Source organism: Ochotona curzoniae, unplaced genomic scaffold (assembly GCF_017591425.1).
Source record: "Ochotona curzoniae isolate NIBS_2020 unplaced genomic scaffold, NIBS_Ocur_1.0 contig_3622, whole genome shotgun sequence".
NCBI lineage: Eukaryota > Metazoa > Chordata > Mammalia > Lagomorpha > Ochotonidae > Ochotona > Ochotona curzoniae.
In genome coordinates, this window is record NW_024465926.1 from 24392990 (window position 1) to 24413304 (window position 20315).

A 20315-nucleotide genomic window follows, 5' to 3' on the forward strand; every position below is an offset into this window, starting at 1 on the left:
TTGTATTTAGTTAAAAGGCTTTCATTTAAAAAATACTGAGCAACATTTTACTTAATTTGATGTTCTTTTTTTAAGTTTGAAACTTCATAGGGTTGTGTAAGAAGTAATGCCTGGAGGACTTCCTAAGGGTATTCAATGTGCATATGCCCTGTCATTAGAGACCTTTAAGTTTGTTTTGAGCAGATAGTCTCTAAGGTCCTTAGTCATTTGGTTGTGGCAAGAACTACAAAGTCTGGCCGTATGGGGAAAATTACTCAGATTTTATCTTCTATGACTGTTTGTTTCTATTTTGTCTTAAGGCTTGGCAGTACTTTGGCAAGCCATAATAGCAGTGGTTCACCTGAATTTGATGTGGATGGACTGAGTCATACACTTCATATTATGGAAAATGAAAATAATAAATGGCTTACTCAAGAAAAATAAATAACTTAGTAATACAGGTCTTTGCTCATACTGAAACTGCCAATTGCAGAGACCCCTGAGGTTGAACTTGAGATTGTTGCATTGAGTCCCAATGGGTGCCTCACCAGGCATGCCACTGCAGTGAGCAACAAGACACAGCCTATGCTCTCAAAAGGTCAAGCAAGAGGGTAGATACTGAAATAGGTACTTGTGCAGTGTGGAATGGTTATACAGTCTAGCCACAGTGGGTACCAAGGAAGGCATTCACAAGGAATTGTTTTCTGAGCATCGTGAAGATGACACCTACTGTGTGCATCAGTGGCGTTGTGGATTATAAACTAATTCACACTCAAGTATCCATGACTAATGAAAGCTGTGTTCCTCCCTATGATACTAGACCTTTCTAAACCGGAGAGATGTGTTCCTAGTAAAAGTAATTGTCCTGTCTTTCGGGCTTCCAGAGGTGGTTTTTCTGGTTCTTCTGGAACATCAAAGAAAGCAACCACCTGTTCCAGCTTGGTCACTCTTCGCTGTCATTTCAGTATTTCTCTCAAGAACCAAAACAGATGGGGTGCATCTCTTCCGGTATGTTGCAGTCTCGACAATGTCCACCCGTTAGCCAAGTGCAATAAATAATGCAGAGGAGTATCGCTTCAGGAAGCTGTACCCTGAATCTTGTTTTCTCCTTTGATGGGTTGATACTTTGTGTCCATTCTCCCGCCTGCTCAAGTGTGCTTTTGTACCTCAGTGTATTCAAGCTAAACCTCCCCAAAGCATGGCCTATACCTGCAAGTTCCCCTGTCGGTGCACTCCCACCCCCTCTCCTCCTGGCTTGCATCCCATTTCTTGGTCTGTTGGGCCAATTTTTATGATTTTAGGCTTTGGTCCAAGTGGTTTTCTCTTCTTGAATACTTTCGGCCTTGCAGCCATACTCCTCTATATCCTTCAGGACCCCACTCAAGTGGCCCTTTAAAAAACAGCACGTTTTCTTTTAATTTTCGCTAGTACTGAATGACTCTTCTTATTGAAGTCTTCTGCTGTCCCAGGGAGAATACTTTGAATATGTCCCTAGTGTAGCACCTATCATGTAGAGTTGTATCTGATTTTTCCTCCATTAGAACACTTCTTAAGTAAAAACTGGGCCTTTTTTTTTATCCTTTTAAACCCAGTATTGGGCCTGGCACTATGGCTCAATGGCTAAATCCTCAGCTTGCAAGTGCCAGGATCCCATATGGGATCTGGTTTGTGTCCCGGCTGCTCCACTTGCCATCCAGCTCCCTGTTTGTGGCCTGGGAAGCAGTAGAGGATGGCCCAAAGCCTTGGGACTCTGTACCCATGTAGGAGAACCAGAAGCTCCTACTTCTGGCTTAAGATCAGTTCAGCTCTGGCCGTTGCAGCCGTTTGTGGAGTAAAGCAGTAGATGAAATATCTTTCTGTCTTTCTTTCTCTCCATAAATCTGATCTGTCTTCCCAATAAAAATAAATAAATCTTTAAAAACAAGCCCCAAATACCAGTATCTATTTGTGCCTTTTACTAGGTACATAATAAAACTTATACTAAATGCTTCAATGGCTCATTTATTATTCCCAGATTGTTAATTTCCTACCTGCCCAGGATTTTCAGCTTGAAGTTTTCTGGCATTTATTGAATTCTTCTATATGAAACTCTTTGCTGGAGGTTTGGGGTTGTTTTGTTTGTCCTTACACAGTCCGCTGCCACAAATTCTCTCCTCTCATCCTTAAGTATAAGAAACTTGAGATTCGGAGCAACTTGCAGCTTGAACATGGTACAGCTGGCAGATGAGCTTGGATCTCTGTGGTTCACTGCTCCACCCATGCACTCAACAGACAGGCACTGAGCACCCGCCGTGAGACAGGCATCACTCTAAAGGCAGAGGAAACAATCTTGATATCAGGGATCTTCCATCCTGGAAGGGATAGAGTAAACACATAAATGCAGTTGAGTCTGTAGTTAGTGACTGCATACCTTTGATGCAATTCAAAGATGGGAGTGAGCCAGAGCTTGAGGAAAGGGTGTGCATGCCATTTTAGCTACAAGAAACTCTGGGACCTTCCTGGGAAGGGCATATTGAGTGGAAATTTACATGGGATAAGGATAGAGGGAACAATGATCCACACAAGAAGAAGAGCAGGTGATATTGCCCAGAAAGACTCTTGCGTGCACCTAAGTCATGGCAGATGGCAAAAACATCTACTTGGCTTGTTTTTCTGCAAGGCTCATTGAAATAGCACTTTGGCCATTAGTACAGCAGGTGAACATTTTTCTCTTTGAAACACCCGTTTTAGTAGGTGCTAACTGATTTAACACTCAAAGCCCCAAGGAGGTGGGAATCACTGTTATTTTATCTGTTATGTAGGTGATGAAACTGAAGCACATGAAGGTTAAGTTATGGTTTAGCCAGTAGCTCAGGTACAATATGAACTTGTCCTAGAGACCAGTTATCAAAACTTGCTATCTCGCAACCAGTACGGTAAGATTGGCATTGGAAATGTTGAGGCTGACTTGCACTAAGGCACTCTCTGTGTCTCATTCTTCCACCTGTTGCCTCTGCACTCACAACATCATGCCATCTTTGAAGTCTTTTTCCACTGGTCACCTTGCCCCTAGAGTTTCCTGCAGGTGCACCTCCAACTGTTGATGAGCCCAAATGTGTATTTTACATCCCTCATCTTTTCCTAGTAAAACCCACGTGAATCTTGCTATGTCAGACATTGCAAAATGTATAGGTTTGCCTTCAAGACCCACCAAAGCCTGACTATCTGCATTCTCTCTCTGCTTATTTCTGTTGTAGCTAGATTTCTCTCTGCTTGTGTGTGTTTGTGTGTGTTAGTTACAGAGTTATTTACTTTTACTTGAAAGGCAAATTTATAGAAAGGAGGAAAGATAGACAGAAATCTTCCATTCACTGGTGCATACATAAATAGCTGCAATGTCTGGTGCTGAGCTGATCTGATGCCAGGAGCCAGGAGTTTCTTTCAGGTATCCCACATGAATGCAGGAACCCAAGTTCGCTTTCCTAAGGCATAAGCAGGGATCTGGAGTGGAAGGGGAACGGCTGGGACTGTAACTGTAACCTGTAGGCATTGCCAACACTGCAAGGTTGAGGATTAGCTTGTTAAGCCACTGCAGTGGCCCTCTGCTTTGTGTTTTGAAGAGAATCTGTGCCTAATGAAGTCTGTGTTTCAGTCACTCCAACTTCTGCCTGGTCCCTCCCTCCTGCCTTTTTCCTTGGCCCGTGTGTCTTTCTGAGACAGCATTCCTCTCTCATTCCTTCTAACTTTAGAGCCATTTTTCATCTCTTTGGTGCTTCAGTTGATACATTTTTTCTCCCCTCATTCCCCAACTGAGTTGTCATTATTTAAAGAAAGCAGTCCTGTCTTGTACTTCTCTACATCAAAATAGAATAAGGTCCGCTCTCTGAATAGAAGTATGTTCCATCAGTGTCTTTTTGGTGCTAAGTTAAAATGTTGTTAAGGATTTCAAGAGCAAGAGGACAGTTATGCTAAAGATTGTGTCTCAACAGCCTATGTGACTGTTAGCTTTTTTAGCAGTGTATATTTCAGAAAATCAACAGCCAAGCATGGCTCTCTTTTTGCTGAAGCAAAAAACCAAGGCTCCTTGGTTCTGGAGCCTTAGTATTCCCTCCTCTCCTGACACTTATTTTTCTTATATTAAGCAACTGCAGTTGGGTTTAAGAGGATGTAGATTTTCTGCTTTATTTCTCACCACCTTTAGCGAGTCCAGATGGCAGGATTCACAGACACCAAGGTGAACAGTTCATGCAAATCCAAGGGTCCCCTGTGCTGGAGTTGAGTCTATATGCTTGTCTGGATCCAGCAGTGGACCTTGGGTCCCTCCCTGGGCCAGCTTGACATGTTTCTGCCCTTCTGCTGATGAGGCTCAGAGAGGGGATGGGCCCTCATCTCACCCATGATGTCATTTTTCTGTGCATAAAGAAGGTGAGGAGAGATCATAAATACTCAAGTTAAACCTTTATCGCTATAAACAGCTTGTGCTACATCAGCATTTCCATAAAAATCAGCCTTATGCATACAGAAAAGTTCAATTTTGAAAAGAAATTTCTACTACATTAGTCTCAAGTATTTGTGTGCTTTTGAGCTTTTGAGAACTGGCTAAAAATGCAGCTCTTAGGGCTCTGTTGCCTTGGAGTTCTGATCTGGTAAATCTTTGGTGGGGGTTAGTTAGCCTGCATTTATCATAGACATCTGATCTTTCTGTGGTCCTTGGCACAATGCTCGGAGAAACACTTAGACTACAGAGAGCTTTAGTTCTAAAAAGAAGATATTTTAAATTAGAAAAAAAACCATTAGCCATCCAACTTAATACTTGAATCCTTGCCCCCAATGACATTAGACTGGGTTCTCTTTTCCTCCCAGTGCCTGTTGGCAGGAATCTGTTCATCACATTTTGTGTTCAACTACCCAAAACACGCACCCCTAATATTCTAGTATCTTTCTCCCTAGAAACAGGTTAGTGGATTTAAGTATCTAATGTGATTTGTTTGTTGATTACAGAGATGGAAACAGAACTCTCATCTGCTGGTTCACTTCCTGTGCTGATTGGGTGGAAGGAAGCTAAGCCCTTATGGATGACAGGAACACAAGCTGTCATTTTTGCCTCCTAAAGTCTTCATCAGCAGGAAGCTGGAGTCAGGAGGCTGATAGAGAACACAGGCATTTTACCAGCATCTTAACCACCACACTAACCAACTGCCCTGATAGAATTTTAATTGCATATACTTACAGGGTAGGATGTGACGTTTCAATACGTGTGTACAGTATGTAATGATCATGTCAGGGTAATTGTCTTGTCTATCACCCTAGACATAGAGCATTTCTTCATGTTGGGAGGACTCAACATCCTCTCTATGGGCTCCATTGGAACACACAGTTAATTGTTGCAAATTATGGCTATCCTTATGTGCTGATGATGCTGCCTCTTGAACAACTTAGTGCATATTCTTGAATAAAGCACTTTTCTAGCTAGATAGTGCTAGCATTTAAAATATTATTACTTTTGATAGAATATTTTAAGTTTCCCCTTAGATCCATGGTTTGGGGAAAATTCCAGTGGTGATAGCCATGTGGCTTCTCATTTTCACTTGAATTTCTAGTTTTTTTATACTGCTCCCTAATGAACTTTGAAAACAATTTTGAGTAGCGTCATATCATCAGTTCACAGCAAAGAAATGTGTTCATTCATTAAGTAGAGATTTATTGAACACCTACTATTTACCAAACACTGCTCATGGCACTGGGACATCAGGATAAAATATAGGTAAAATATTCTCATTCTCAATGAATTCATATTGAGTAGAGGGAGAAAGACACTACTACGTTATGTGACATTGCAAAGTATTGGTGGGGGAGATTGACGGGGAAAGAACAAGTGTGTAGGTGTACAGGAGAGAGATCCAAAGAAGTTTGATCAGGTGATCAACAGGAAGAGATGAAAGGAGGGGAATGATGCAGCATGGGGATGCCTGAAGGAACAGCAGTCCAGACAGAAGCAACAGTGCCGGGATGGACTGTAACTGGTGTGAGCAATACCAGGAACCAGGAGCCTAGAGCAGAGCAGGAGGAGAAGATTGGCCAAGACTTTAGGGAAGGAATGCTGGCCATTTTGAGGATGTGGGTGTCTTCTCTGATGGAGAGCGTGGAACAAGGAATGGCATGATCTAACTTGGATTTTCCAAGGATGCCTCTGACTCTGTGCTGAGTGCCGACCTCTGAGGGTATGGTGGAGCCCGAGAAAACTGCTAAGAGGCCGCTGCAACAGTCTAGGTGGGGTTCAGTGGCTTGATCTGCATGGAGGTGTGGACAGGTGATCAGCGTTGGGTGTAAGTGGAGAGATGAACCAACAGAGTCTCTTTCTGATGACTTATGGGGGAGGGAGAGAGAGTGGATACAACAATGACTTTTGGCCATTATCCCCCCATCAAAGAAAAGAGAAAGACAGGATCGTGCAGGCTTCAGGGAGAAGAGGAAGTGTTCAGTTTTGGACATGTGTTTGTAATACAAGTTGACAGCCAAGGGGGAGTGCTGTAGGTAATGGGGTGTATGAGTCTGGTGCTCAAAAGATAATCATCTGGCAGTCGGTCATGTGCAAAGGGGCATGGATATGTTGGTATAATATTGTACGTGTGTGTGTGTGATTCTATGTAGAATAGCATATACACCACCATCAGAATTATTTGTATATGTATACATAATCACATGTGTATATACACATATACATACAGTGTAAGTATACATGTATACACAGTCAAATGTATATAATACATTTATACATTCATACACATATAAGAATCCTTCAAAAAGTTCTTCAAAAGAGGGGACTAGAAATGAAAGATTATTTTGGCATAGGAGTTTTGGAAATCCATGTGTAGCTTTTCATTATAAATAGCTTCCATGAACCTTTTAAAAGATTTATTTATTTGAAAGGCAGAGTTACAGAGATGAGAGAGATTCCATTCACTGGTTCACTCCCCCAACAGCTACAGTGTCCAGGGCTGGGTTGGTCCGAAGTCAGGAGCTTCTTCCTGCTCTCTAGCACTTGGAAGGTCCACTGCTTTCCCAGGCGCATTAGCAGGGAGCTGGATTGGCAGTGGAGCAGCCGGAGTTCAAACCTGTCTCCATGTAGGATGCTGGGGCCACAAGGGGAGACTTAATCTCTCTCCACCACAGTGCCTACTCCTCCATGAACTTTTCATCTACATGGATTTCAAATCTTTTGCCTATCTTTTATCTTTTAATTCTGCTTTTCATGAACCTGTGGAAATACCCTTTGTGTGCATTTTTATCCTGAATAGAAATCTGTATTTGTTGGCGATGTTTTGTTTCCAGACACACAATGAATTCCCTCACCTTTGATGGGGACTGTCTTCGTTCATTCTTTGTCTCCTATTGAGATCGTGCGGATCCAGCCCTAGTGATCATCTATGTATTTATAACAGGCCATCTTGGGCTTGTTTTCACTCCTTTGGGCTTTGTACCTTGGGAGGGATCACCACTGCTGAGAATGGTTGAAAACTGACCGTCTCTGGCAAGCTCCTTTTCCCAGGGACAGTGAATAGAGCCTTCAAGAGTGCAGACTCTGCAGTGTTGCTTCCGCACCATGTGACTCTGCTTGGCACACTCGGTCCGTAATGGCACAGTTCATTTGTGTAAGCAACTTGACAGATGTCCGTAGTGAGGCATCAAATTGGATGGTGCCTGCTAACAAATCTAATGGGAAAAGAGAAAAGAGAATTCGAAGGATTATCTTTTGGGGAGGATTAAATTTGTGCCATTTAGCTGTTTGAGACCCTGTAGTTAATGCTGCTTTATTAGAAGTCTATACAATTCTTCACATGGGTGTCAAAATAATTTCAGTGAAAATGATGTTGTGTGGACTCATCAGGCTGAAGTACTCATCTTGTGATTACAGATGGGATTTTGTCTCTGCTGCTCCACTTTTCTTCCAGGCTCTTTGCTGGATGAGCCAGACTTAGCAATCTGCATTAATTTACTTTGGCACTTCACACGGTCAGGCCACGAACGAACACGACTGTCTTTAATACATTTCTAACAAATAAAAAAAAAATCCTGCAATGCTCCTTTCCTTTTTAATTGATGTCCTTCATAAATGATGTTTGGTGAAGCTATTATTACCCGTCAAGCCGGAAAAGTGAGTCTACCTCCAAGTACAATGAAGATGTTCTTTTAGGAAATTATTAAGATACTGAAGTTCGACGTGCACAGTAATTTAGCTCTGCTTTATAATGATATCTTTGGGGACTCTATCTTTGGAGATCACGTCTTTTACTGCTTATCAAATTGGTAAAGGGCCCATGACCAGCACAGCTCCGAAAAACCACATGTCCCTCCCTTGCAAAGACCACTTCCCCACCTATGTGCTCTTTGAAACAGTCTGCAGTGGCCAGTCTCTTACATAATCTTTTCACACCCACTGCAGTGTAATTAACCGTTTGACCTGCTGATCTTTTAGTTTGTTTGAAACAGTTTGTTAAATGGCTTCAGTTTCTTAAATGGCTTCAGTGGGGGTGGACCCTGGGAGAAACATCAGTGCAGGTTGTCATCTTAAGAAGGTTGGGAAATAGGCCAAATTAACGTGGCATTCTTACTTAGTTGCTTGATTAAATGCATGCATTTTGCTGTGGTGTAATGTAAGAGAAAAAAGAAACGCAGATAGGAACTTTGTCATCTTTTTTCACCATCTTGTTTCCAGTTCCCTGCGGTAGGTAGGCATGTAAGCCAATACTTCTGAACGAGTAAAGTGTGCTATGTCCTGTAGCCTTTAGCTTTTTAGGGGACGTGGAGGTACATCCAAGAGGGCGGGGCCAGCCTTACCACTTGTCTACATCCATGTCCCCTAGCGGAATGCCTGAGTTTAAGATACAGTCTCTGGCTTTGGATTGCAACTCCCTCCTAGCACTGCACACCCTTGGGGGCACTGATTATGGCTCAGGGCGCAAGGGATGGGGTTCTTGGGAGACCCAGATTGAATTCCAGCACCTGGCTTCAGCCCTGGCCCTTGCGGGTATTTGAGTAGTATAAAACAGGGGATAAAGACTCTCTTTCCCTTTTCCTTTCTTTGTGCGTCTGTAATCAATTAATTAACTAATTAGATAATGGAGGAGGACCTTTTCCAAACCTATTGAACTGAGGACCATTTTATTAGGCTCAGGTACTTTGAAATCCTCTCTCTGGGAAACTCTAGCTTTAAAAAAAAAAAAGATGTATTTATTCATTTATTTGTTTGAATGCCAGAATTACAGAACACACACACACACACACACACACACACACACACACACACACACACACACACACACACACACACACAGAGTTACGTTCCATCCACAGGTTCACTCCCCAAAAGACTGCAACAGCGGAAGCCAGCAGCCATGACGTCCTTCCAGTCTCCCCTGCGGGAGCAGGAACCCAAGCACATGGGCCATCCCATGCTTCTTTCCCAGGGACATCGCTAATTTAGAAGTAGAGAAGCTGGGACTCCAACCAGCATTAATACGGGATGCTGATGCAGGCTGAGGCTTCGCCCTCTTCACCACAGGACTGACCCCAAAACTGTAGCTTTGAGTAAGATACATAACTTTGAAGTTTTAAGAGGAAGTGAACTCTGAACGAAATATTCAAGACTTATAGATATTGAAATGTAACTGATAAAAATGGTGAGTAGAAGAGAAGGCAAACTTCCACGTCTGAATCAATTATCCTGGGATCCTAGCCGAACCAGTCTACTGATCTATAAAATAGGAATAATAATTATAGTTATTTCTTTGGCTATTGGGAAAAATAGATTACATTTAGCCCTGTCTTAGAAAATTAAATAAAACCATGTATGTCAAGGGTTTTAGTGAGCCAAACGCTCATCATTATTGTTATTATTAATAAAAACGAAATGATAAATAAATGTAGCAGTCAAGTTTAAACGTATCGAACCTTCCCTTTAGTGCTTAAAATATGCCAATGCTTGAAGACAATGATGAACCCAGCTACCTGCCCTCCACTGTGGACCTGGAGGGTTGGGTAGTGCAGTGTATCTGATGATGTCACTCCCTCTTAGAACATAAATCTAAATGCGCACTATTCACTTAAGGCTAATTGTACTGAGGTCATTCTATTCTAGATCTGCCCCCACAGGACCACTTCCATCGGAATGGATCTGTTCTTCACAGCAAATGAGTGGAGCAGGATGTGTGGGTCACATTTGAAAACCAAGTAAATAAAACAAAGCTGGCTTTACCTGATCAGTTGAGCCACTATATTAGAGAAGCAACTGAACGTCTACCACCAGTTAGATTTGCATCTCAAACCAAGAAGACATGTTCAGTATAAGTATGTCCCAAATAGTACATGGGCAATGCTTACTCATGCGAAAACGTTGTTCTGTTGTAAATCAAGTTTTACTGGACGTTCTGCATTTTATCGGTCTAATCTATTACCCTGAACCGGGATATCAGGCATCTGTGCACAAGAAAGACAGTTGCCTGCAACAAGTCAATCTTTTGAAGTTGCCTTTTTCAAAGTATTTTACCCGAAACAGAACAGAAACCCTTCCTTCTATTTGAAATGATTTATAACGGTTCCCATCTGATCGCCAAGTGTTTCCAAATTAAAAGCCATTAATTAAGGTCTGATATAGATACAAGAGATATGCAAGGAGTGCTTTGTAATTCCAGCTCAGTACTTCAGGTGAGAGCTTTTCAAATTACGTGGACCACTGGAGCCACCTGCTTGACTAAACGCAGCTCGGCCCACGCGTGGCTCATCAGCGCAACGCAGTGCCAGCGTTGTTACTGATTTTTCTCATTTCTCCAGGGCAAATACTAATTAATGGATACAATTCACAGCTGATTAGCTGTAGTTTCTTCAGTAATTACATTCGCATACTAACTGTTCAGAAGAGGGTTTCTAACCCAGTTCTTATTTCACTCTAAGCTTAATTTGTTTTTTGAATTGTTTAGGCCCTTAGTTAAATAGCCATTTTATTTTTCTTTGTTGTTTTAGGTACTATTAGATAATAAGTGAGTTTAATCTTAAAAAAAAATACTCTCTGATAATGAGCTGTTTGCCTTCAATGGATTTCTAATTCCCCAACACAACCTACATTTAAATAACATTAAAGTTGTGATACAGGCTGTTAGGCAATTTGAGGGACCGGGAATAGGACATGAAACACCCAAGTTCTCATAAATATCTAAAAGAAGGTCTTGAGATTTTAATTCTAACATTGTTAAGGCATCAAAAATTCCAAGCCAGAAATCTGTACTTCAACATGTTAGAAAAATGGGGGAAAGTGTGTGTGCTTATTACACAGCCATGCACACATCCTTGGAATCACATGCCTTCTGAGAAACCAGGGGAAAATCCTTGGTAAGTGCTAACACTCCTCTTACAGAAAGCCTTACAAAGATATTTACCCAAATGAATCTGAGTGCTCAATGCGAGACTTGCAGGTGGCTCATTGTGTGTGTGTTTAGGTGCCGTTTTTACAGGGTGGGCTTGTGCTTCTGGAAGCCGTAACAGCACTCCGGCACTATTCCTCTTTTGTATAAATCCTGCTTAGTTCTTGGATCCCTGACATAATAAAGTGCAGCCTGTCAGTCCTGCAGCTGTGCGTGCATCCTATAGGCTCAGAGTCAGGGGCTAAGAGCCCCCTGGAAATGAGTGTGTGTCAGTTTATTGAGAGGAGGATTATGTGGGTCTTCCCATATCTGCGGATCTATATCTGTGCTCTATTTATTCTCTCCATCTCTGTGCTTTTGTATCTGTGTATCTATTTCTGTTTCTTTCCATCCATCCCCCCACCCATCCATTCATCCATCCATCCATTTCCTTGAAATATTGTACCTTAAATAATTACCAGCTTTATTTATATTAGAGAATAACTATGTACATTTCACCCTGGGAAGCCAAAACCTATACTCTATTTGATGCATTGAAGGACGAGAGCATTACACCTTATTGTAAGGACATTCTTTTACTCTTTAAAATCATGAAAATAATATAGCTCTAGATAATTGTGCTTATAGAGCTTTTCCACCTTGCCAGACTGATAACAGAATGTTTGAAGCAACAACAAAAAAAAATGTGTTGGTTTCTACCATTTGAATCTGAAAATACATTTCTGCTAAAAATCCAAGTTTTACATTTTGATAACAGGTCCCTTAGAAGTAAAGAGCTTAAGTCTGAAATGCTGATACAGTCTTATTTGTGATGATATGAATGGGCTATTGTGTTAGGGAATGAAATCAAAATTGCTGTGTTCATAGGATGCCGCTTAGTTTTTAAACCTCTTTGCACTTAATGTTACATTGAGAGATTAAATACCACTGTTTTCAGCGACTCTGATGGATACAGATATCGCTCTAAGCTCTGTTGGAAGATTTAAAAAATATTCTTTAGGCTTCTTGATATTCATGCCACACCCCACTCACTAGAAAATAGAATTTTGAATCCTGGGAATTGAATTTTATTCCCTTTAATTCACATCTTAACCTATCCACACTTGTGACAGTTCTTGGAAAGTGAGCTACAAAATCCCAACATGCTTCAAAATGTGTCAAGGTGATTTTCCTGACAACTCTGTCCCTTCTAACCTCTGACAAATGCTAGCTCAAGCAGCAATACAAACTAGTGACCATTTGGCAAAATGTTTGCTATCGCTTCCTTTGATGATTAGTGTCGATGAGAAACAAAGCCATTTTCCAGAATGATTGAGTTAGCTTAACTCAGCGCTTTATTTTCCGAGGAAAAATAGCTGACAATACAGTACAGTGTAGCACGTTGAAACCTTTGTCATATTTCACATTTGGTCTGAGTAAAATCATCTTCTAATCTCGTGGCACCAATAATGCTTTCCAAGACACATCTGAGTATTAGGTAAATAATAGGAAATCTTTAGTATGCCCTCTATTAACATGAAACAATCTGTTTCCTTACAGTTTGGAAATAATAATAATTACATGAACATGGCTGAGGCAAACAACGCTTTCTTTGCTTCCAGTGAGGTAGGTGTCAGTCTTAATGCTGCTCATGTTTTGTGTGTGGTTTAGATAGCCTAATAGGCTTGAAGCAAAAAGCAAAGTCTAAAATGTCTTGCTCTGTCTTCCATGGCACCAGGTAGTGACACTGATGGTGAAAAAGAGAATAGCCTGGCATGCTTTCATCACTTGCCCATGAACTATGATTAGCAGTCATTTTGTACACATCTCTTGATTTTAAAAAATGTAAACAAAAATGTCTTTACGAAAGCACATGAAAATACATGCACACATACACTCTGTGTTTGTTGTCTAAGCAGGCGATTGACTATTTTGTAAACAAGGTTATAGGAGACTCTTGATAGAAAGTGTCTTTGCCTATCTTAATTTTATTGAGTTCCCATGCTTTGGGAAACTATGGCAAAGCGCATTATATAGGTTTGCATGTTTTTGATGCAGTAACGTGAACTGAGTTATTTGTTGTTAGACTCCATGGCATAGTACAGTGCCTGGTTAACAGTAGGCATTCAATAAATAACTGAGTGAATGAATGGGCATGCTCCAAGACATAGCTGCGTCTAGGAAAATTGGATGCTCATCTCTAAATTCAGTGTTGCTTGGCTCTGGGTTTGTCTTGGGCTTACAGGTGCACGTGGGAGCACTGTTCGCTCTTTGTACTGTGTTTCTGTGGCTGTCTTAGGGTCATTGTGTGGTCTGTTGGACTGTCCTCCAGAAAGTCTTCAATCTTGATCAAAGCAAGAATATGGCTTCTGAAAACTGGTGGACTATGTGGGATCTAAAATTTTAAAAACAAGAACAATCAGAACTGGAATTGTTCCAAATGAAATCTTTCCTCTTGTGGTGTAGGTAATAAAAAGTCTTCAGTTTCCAAATATATTCAGGTAGAGGAGACTGAGCTAGCTTGACCCCAGAGAATGAAAATAACAATGGCTTTGTAAATGATCTTGGTATAGGAAGCAATTGATAGGAAAGAAATTAACTTGGAGAAATTATTAGAAGAAATGAGGAATCAAGAATTAAGGGCATTCCTAGATCAGTCATTTTTACAGTGGCCATCTTCTCGCTAGCCAGGAAGACGGAGGAGATAAGGGAATATTGTTTGGCGCTGGCTGCTGTGTTGTTTGTGATAATGAACACAAACCCCATCTGTAAGGACAACATGATGTTTCATTCTGTAGGACTTTTTTTTCCCCTACATTTGAATCAAACATTGATGAAAGCTCTACTGCCAGCAGCTGTTCAGAGACAATTTAATTCCAGCTGTGATAATTCACCGTGTCAGACATTGGCTGTTATATGTTGATACAACAGTTCTCCAGATTTGCATTTTTATCAAAAGGAACAAATGTTTTGAACATTTCAGTACAGATGGTATTTAACCATGTACATACTACTTTAGCATGTTCAAGGTAAACACTGAAAAGTCAATATCTGTAAGAAATAATCAGATAAGCTCTCACCGATCAATCTGATATTGGTCATATGGCATAGTTAGCAAAGGGCAAGGTCTTTTTTTGTTGTTGAAGGTTTGTTTATAATCTCAGCTATGCAGCGTTTTGCATGAAAAATATTTCTTTTTATAGTTAACATTTAACCTCCCTTGAAAGGTGAGGTTTTCTTGGTTATACATTACAATGCTATTTTATTGTCTTACTAAGCTAGGATATGGTAACATACTAAATTCTAATTTAAAATCAATTTACCTTTTAAAATATTATGCCGTTGGAACATACTCTACAGCAGATATCTCTCTTTTCATGGAGAAAAATAAAAATGAAAACCTCCTTAGTTTTGCATGGCTAGACTGAAGCATGCTTTATTTTGGAGCATAGAGATAACTGTATGTCATGATTTCACTATATCTTTGAACCCAAAAGAAAGCTACTGTTAATGCACTGCCTTGTAGCTCGTGCTTAATTTTCCAACTACTGCATTAAAAGTAAATTTATTTGTTTTGTTTTAACATTGTAATGAGTGCAAACCAATTCAGGAAGAGTTTAGGTTTGCATGCTGTAAAGTCTAAATTGTGCCTGAAACCAACTCCCTTCACATAGATATTGTCCTGTAGAGAACGCTACGGGGATTAGAATACTCTTGAGTTTGAAATTCACACATTTGCTTTATGTTTTCTGTCTGTGTCATGATTATCCTGACCATTTTTAAAGTACTTTAAATATTTATTGAAATAATATTTCAAGTGTTAATTACAGTGGTAATGAAAACAGCCAAATGCCACATATCAAGAATGAGTGTTTATCCGTATTGTTAATGTGATATGTTAGATTTCATTAAGCAGTAATGGGGTAGCAAATGAGTCACAAATTACAGTTGCATCTGTTACTAGACCACATTAGTGCCAAAGTAACAGCAAACGCAGTCATAGGGTTACGTTCATTAGCCAACCACGTTTGTGGCCAATTCATCCCTTTGTGTTTGAGAACTCAGGGTACCACAGTAAGAATTTTTTTTTTTATCTTTGAGGATTATTATTAGAATTGCTATGCCAGAAAAATCTAATATCTCATTCTGGCTTTCAAATGTGTTATCATGCTGCAAAGTCTTGCGCATACTGAATCTGCTAAGAACCTTAAGATGTTCGATTGTCCTGCCGTGGACTCCCATAGCTCATGACCTCTTTATTTCTGCTGAGATGTAAATACCATTTGACAGGTTCTATATGCAAGAGACGTTTTCCATTGCTTCCCCCGCCCCCTTTTGAGTTTGTTACTCGTTTTTCTCTCAAGTAGCTGATGTATCATCATTGATAGTTTGAAGAATGATGATTTTCAGCTCTTAATTAGTTCTCTTAACTAATAATAGCAGGCTCAAATTATCTTGCACCAGTTCATTCTTTCAAATGCTATTAATAATAAATGAACGTCCAACTTTAACCTCCTGAGCTAGGAATAAAAATAATCTGTATGGCTCCCTGTCCCCTTCTTCTACTCCACCCTGATTAAAAAAAAAAAAAAGAAAAAGAAAAAAGGAAATCCTAATGCTTAACATCTTCTATTTCTGCAAAAACAATTCAAATAGACAAAGTGGTTAAGCAAGGCAGCCTTGATTTATATCACGGGGCCCTGTTTGAAAACACCACCTTTGAGAATCTCAGGAGCACTAAAGAAAAGCAATGCATGAAAATTAAAATTTACTTAGGACTTACGTTATAGCAATTTGCTGAAGTTGCTGAGTGTCAGTGTAATTAGTGTATCCATATCAGTGCAATTCTATGCTCTCTTGATAGTTTTTAAATGTGAAGACTGGTAGAAAATGTTCTAATACATACATATTAACATGTTCTCCTATAAAAGTAAATAACCCTCCTTATAGTTTAAATAAAAACACTGGCACCTTTTAATATAAGCCATGTTCATCCTTACATAAAATGTTACATTATAAGCAGTTACAATTTTCATAGATGCATTCATTGCACTTGGGAGTATAGCAATAAGGAAATTAAGAACCAAACCACAAATTTAATACTACTTGTTTTATAGGTTGTGGCAGAATGTAAATATATGGAATGTTCACTTCTGAATTAATGCTGTGTGTGTGTGTGTGCACCACAAAATTGTCAGCATTTTATGAAGCATGTGGAGGGCGTAAGCGGTTTGAGCTGTTTCACTAACATATCAATAAAGTGGCAATTTGTTATATAGCCAAATCTAATGTCGCTGATGCTCTAACTAACAACAAAGACAGATGTTGCTAATTAAGTACGCATTAAAAAACTGTTAATACTGATACGCCATTAAAACCATATGATAATGAGACTTAAATCTTTAATCAGAATGATCAGCAAAGTTTATGGAAATCTGTGTTTAAGATGTTTTCATTTGAGAAATAAATATTTGGCCTAGCCACGGAGAGTTTCCATGTGAAGCACCCTTCCTCCCTCTGACGAGGAGTGAGGTGTAGCCACTGGGTGTGAGCATGACTTACATGTCTTTTGTTTTCTTTTAGCACACATTCCACACGCCAAGCCTTGGGGATGAAGAGTTTGAGATCCCCCCCATCACGCCTCCTCCAGAGTCAGACCCCACCCTGGGCATGCCCGATGTGCTACTCCCGTTCCAAGCCCTCAGCGATCCAGCGCCTTCTCAGGGAAGTGACTTCACACCCCAGTTCCCGCCTCAAAGCCTGGATCTTCCTTCCATTACAATCTCAAGAAATCTCGTGGAACAAGATGGCGTGCTACATAGCAGTGGCTTGCATATGGTAGGCGCTGCATTTATTGTTTGGCAGAATTTTGTGTGTGTGTCGTTTGTGGTCATCGTAGGAGTCAAAGACCTGACGATTCATATCTTGAAACATGCTTTTTCCTGTTTACTGGTGAATATATGGGTGATTATTTATAGCTCCATTGAAGCCAAGGTACAGTACTGGATCTATAGCTGGTGTTGAACAGAGGGTATTGGGCTGGGTGACAGTCCCACGAAGGAGATCCTTGTGAGAACAAATAATTTTTCAAGAGTCTGATTCATTGGTTTGCAAGCAACCAGTCTTTGGCTTTACACAATGTTGCTGGAGTTGAAAGTTGGCTCATGTGAGATTTTAGAAATGGAAACCCTTGTATCAGGTTTCTAAGTGTTTGACCATAATGTTTTTGATATGTGATTTGCTGCTGCCTCAAATGAAATAGCAAACTGTGAAACAGAGAGTGGGGAGGGGGGAATTATTGCTTATAACCAGCAGAAGAAAATGCACTACGGGTTATTTTGTGAAACATATCTGAGCTATTTATTGTCATAAACAATGAGTAAGGCACTCGTGAGGCCAGAATCACTAATGCAATAATTTTGGTTCCGTTTTTCTTAGTGTGCAATTATAACAAGCAATCACCAGAGTCAATGTGCTGAAATATTTTAAACTCCTCTGCTGAGCTGTTCTCCCCCCCAGCTCCATCCCCTCCCCAGCATGCCATATAATGCATTTGTATCTTTCTAGGTGAGGTACTAAGCAGACATTTTAAAAACAAGATTAATACTTTATAGGTTTTTTTCTTTAAACCCTAATAAAATGAAACAGATGTGTTGGTATAACACAAAACAAATCCTTTTGCTTGTTTACATATTTCTCTGCACATTAGGATCATGCAGGTGATGTTTATTGGTTTCATTGTTAATTCCCCAGATAACAACATATGATTCCAAAATATGTAGTGGATTAGGAGTGCAAAGATTCAGCGTGCTCTCTGAAATATAAGATTACTTTCCCAAATAGGATTGCTGCCGCAGGATTTTCTTTGCCTGTGATCTTTTGTGTTTGACCTAAACATCGGGCTTTTTATTTTTCCTTTTTTTTTTTTTTTGCTGGTCAGGAAAGAATGCAGCGAACAGTCGGGAAGTGATCATTAAGTATTCATAAACGTTGCTCCACATCACAAATAATTGTTTCCTGTGGACTTCCTTACACTTGTGTCCCTTTGACACTGGAATGGAGGGTTCTGTTCTCTGTTCCTCTGTAGTCAGGCGTGCAATGTTGTGCCAGGAAAAAAAAAATAAAAATAAAAAGAGTGTTCAGTTGCCAAGGGAGTCTGCTGTGGCACAGTGTTATTCGTAGATGCTTGGCGAGGCTCATTTAGATTGCAGGAATAGTTAAAAGACCATATAATGTATGCTAAAATGTGTACTTTATTAAATTGGTAAATATTTATTAATAATATAAGAATCTGCCTTTAAATTAAACATCTGATGAATCACCTTGTCTTAAAGCTATAAAACTGTTATTGCTGCCATAAAAAAGTGTAAAGGAGGCATTTTGACTATGAAATTTCATTTCATGGTCAATTGAATTTACAATATTGGAAAGAACTGAAGATGGAATCATAAAATAATTATGATATTCACATACACTTAAAGAACAATGCTTTCACGGACTGGCATTAGGAGAGAGGACTCAATTTTTAATGCTTCTTTTGTAATGAATGGCTAATCACTAAAGCAGTTGAATTATTTCATTGATTTTTAGAGGTATAGGCACTTTAGCTAAGTGCATATTGTTGCCACAATATTTACATGGACCTCATCACATTTGTGGGTGCCTTTTTGAAGTTTTGCTGAACCTAAATGGTATTTATTTTGGCTTGAAACAAACTAATCTTGTTGAACATTCTAGCAGAATTCACCTTGAAGAAATGTCATGGGATTTTGAATCACAAATGTTGGAAAAACTAAAATGTGCCGGGACAGAATTATGATGAATACATTGTGTCGCTGGCTTTGTTCTATGTACTACCTGACATGTTCACCTATAAACTTGAATTCAGAATCGCCAGAGGCATGGTTAAAAATAGGTTGTGTCAAGGTTCTTCTATATCTCCCTCCGGATCCCGACTTGGCTGGTAACAGCATAATACTCCACAGAAGCCTCCTTCTAGATTTCCCTCAGGAAGGTCACCAGAAAAATAATAATACTTTATACATCAGCTTCCCAGTGTGTGTTGGCTATTCCATATCTTATGCAAGTGAGAAGTTTTATTATCCAAATGAATATAGCTGTCTGTTAAGCATGGCTACGGTGAATTAAGAGTCTCCTCGAAGGAGAAAAGCCAGCTTGTTTATGTTGTATTGAAGCAGCTTTTCTTAAGAGCTTCATCGGTTTTCCTTCAGGAAGAATGACAGTTTGTCACATTACTGATTAGCTGCGTTATTGTTGGCAACAAGCACGACGTGTTTATCTTCCTTAAATTTATGCCATTATATTTAAAATGAGAAAACAGGAACAAACGAAAAAAAGGAGGGGATTAAAAAGAGTCCAATGATTAGCAGGCATGTTTCAAAATATGCAAATAATGCCCTAGTATTCAAAAGCGAATTGCTTGAAAAATTGACTGTCGATGCATTTGTGACTTCAAAGAGCAACCTTGATTTGCTAGCCATGGATACATAGATTTTCAAACAGGATGTGGTTGGCAAGTCGAAATCAACAGTGTACTTTGGTTAAAAATTTGTTACCCCGAAGCATTATTGTCAGTGCAGATGATCTTCTGGAAATTGTTTTAATCTACAAAAGATTGCATTTCTAAAAATCTACAATGTGCACTCCAAAGGGTGTTTTCTTTTTTTTTTTTAACACCTCTCTATAATCTGCCCAGCCTGCTGAGTAGCACTGACATCAGTAGTACATCAATTTCAGAAAGTGGATTATTTTTACTAGACAGCTATTGTGACATATTGGGTCAGTCATAAATGAGAGATATTCATGCAAGCATGCAATACTTGTAATGAAGTCTCACTCTGACCTTCTGTATGATTGATTCTGTAATTTAGTTTTCTCAGGCAGTGCCTGAAATGAAATGAAATCATGTTGAACAAGTTTTGAATACCCACAGTGCACCAG

General features: G+C 39.8%; 1 protein-coding gene across 1 annotated transcript in view; it reads left to right on the forward strand.

Annotated features, from left to right (window-relative positions):
• The window catches only part of TOX3 (TOX high mobility group box family member 3), a 108779-nt gene that overhangs the window by 65882 nt on the left and 22582 nt on the right, over positions 1-20315 (forward strand). The window contains exons 2-3 of the mRNA XM_040982130.1: positions 12915-12980; positions 16938-17192. Of these exons, the coding sequence (XP_040838064.1) occupies positions 12915-12980; positions 16938-17192 (321 nt within the window). The remainder of the gene's footprint in view (positions 1-12914; positions 12981-16937; positions 17193-20315) is intronic.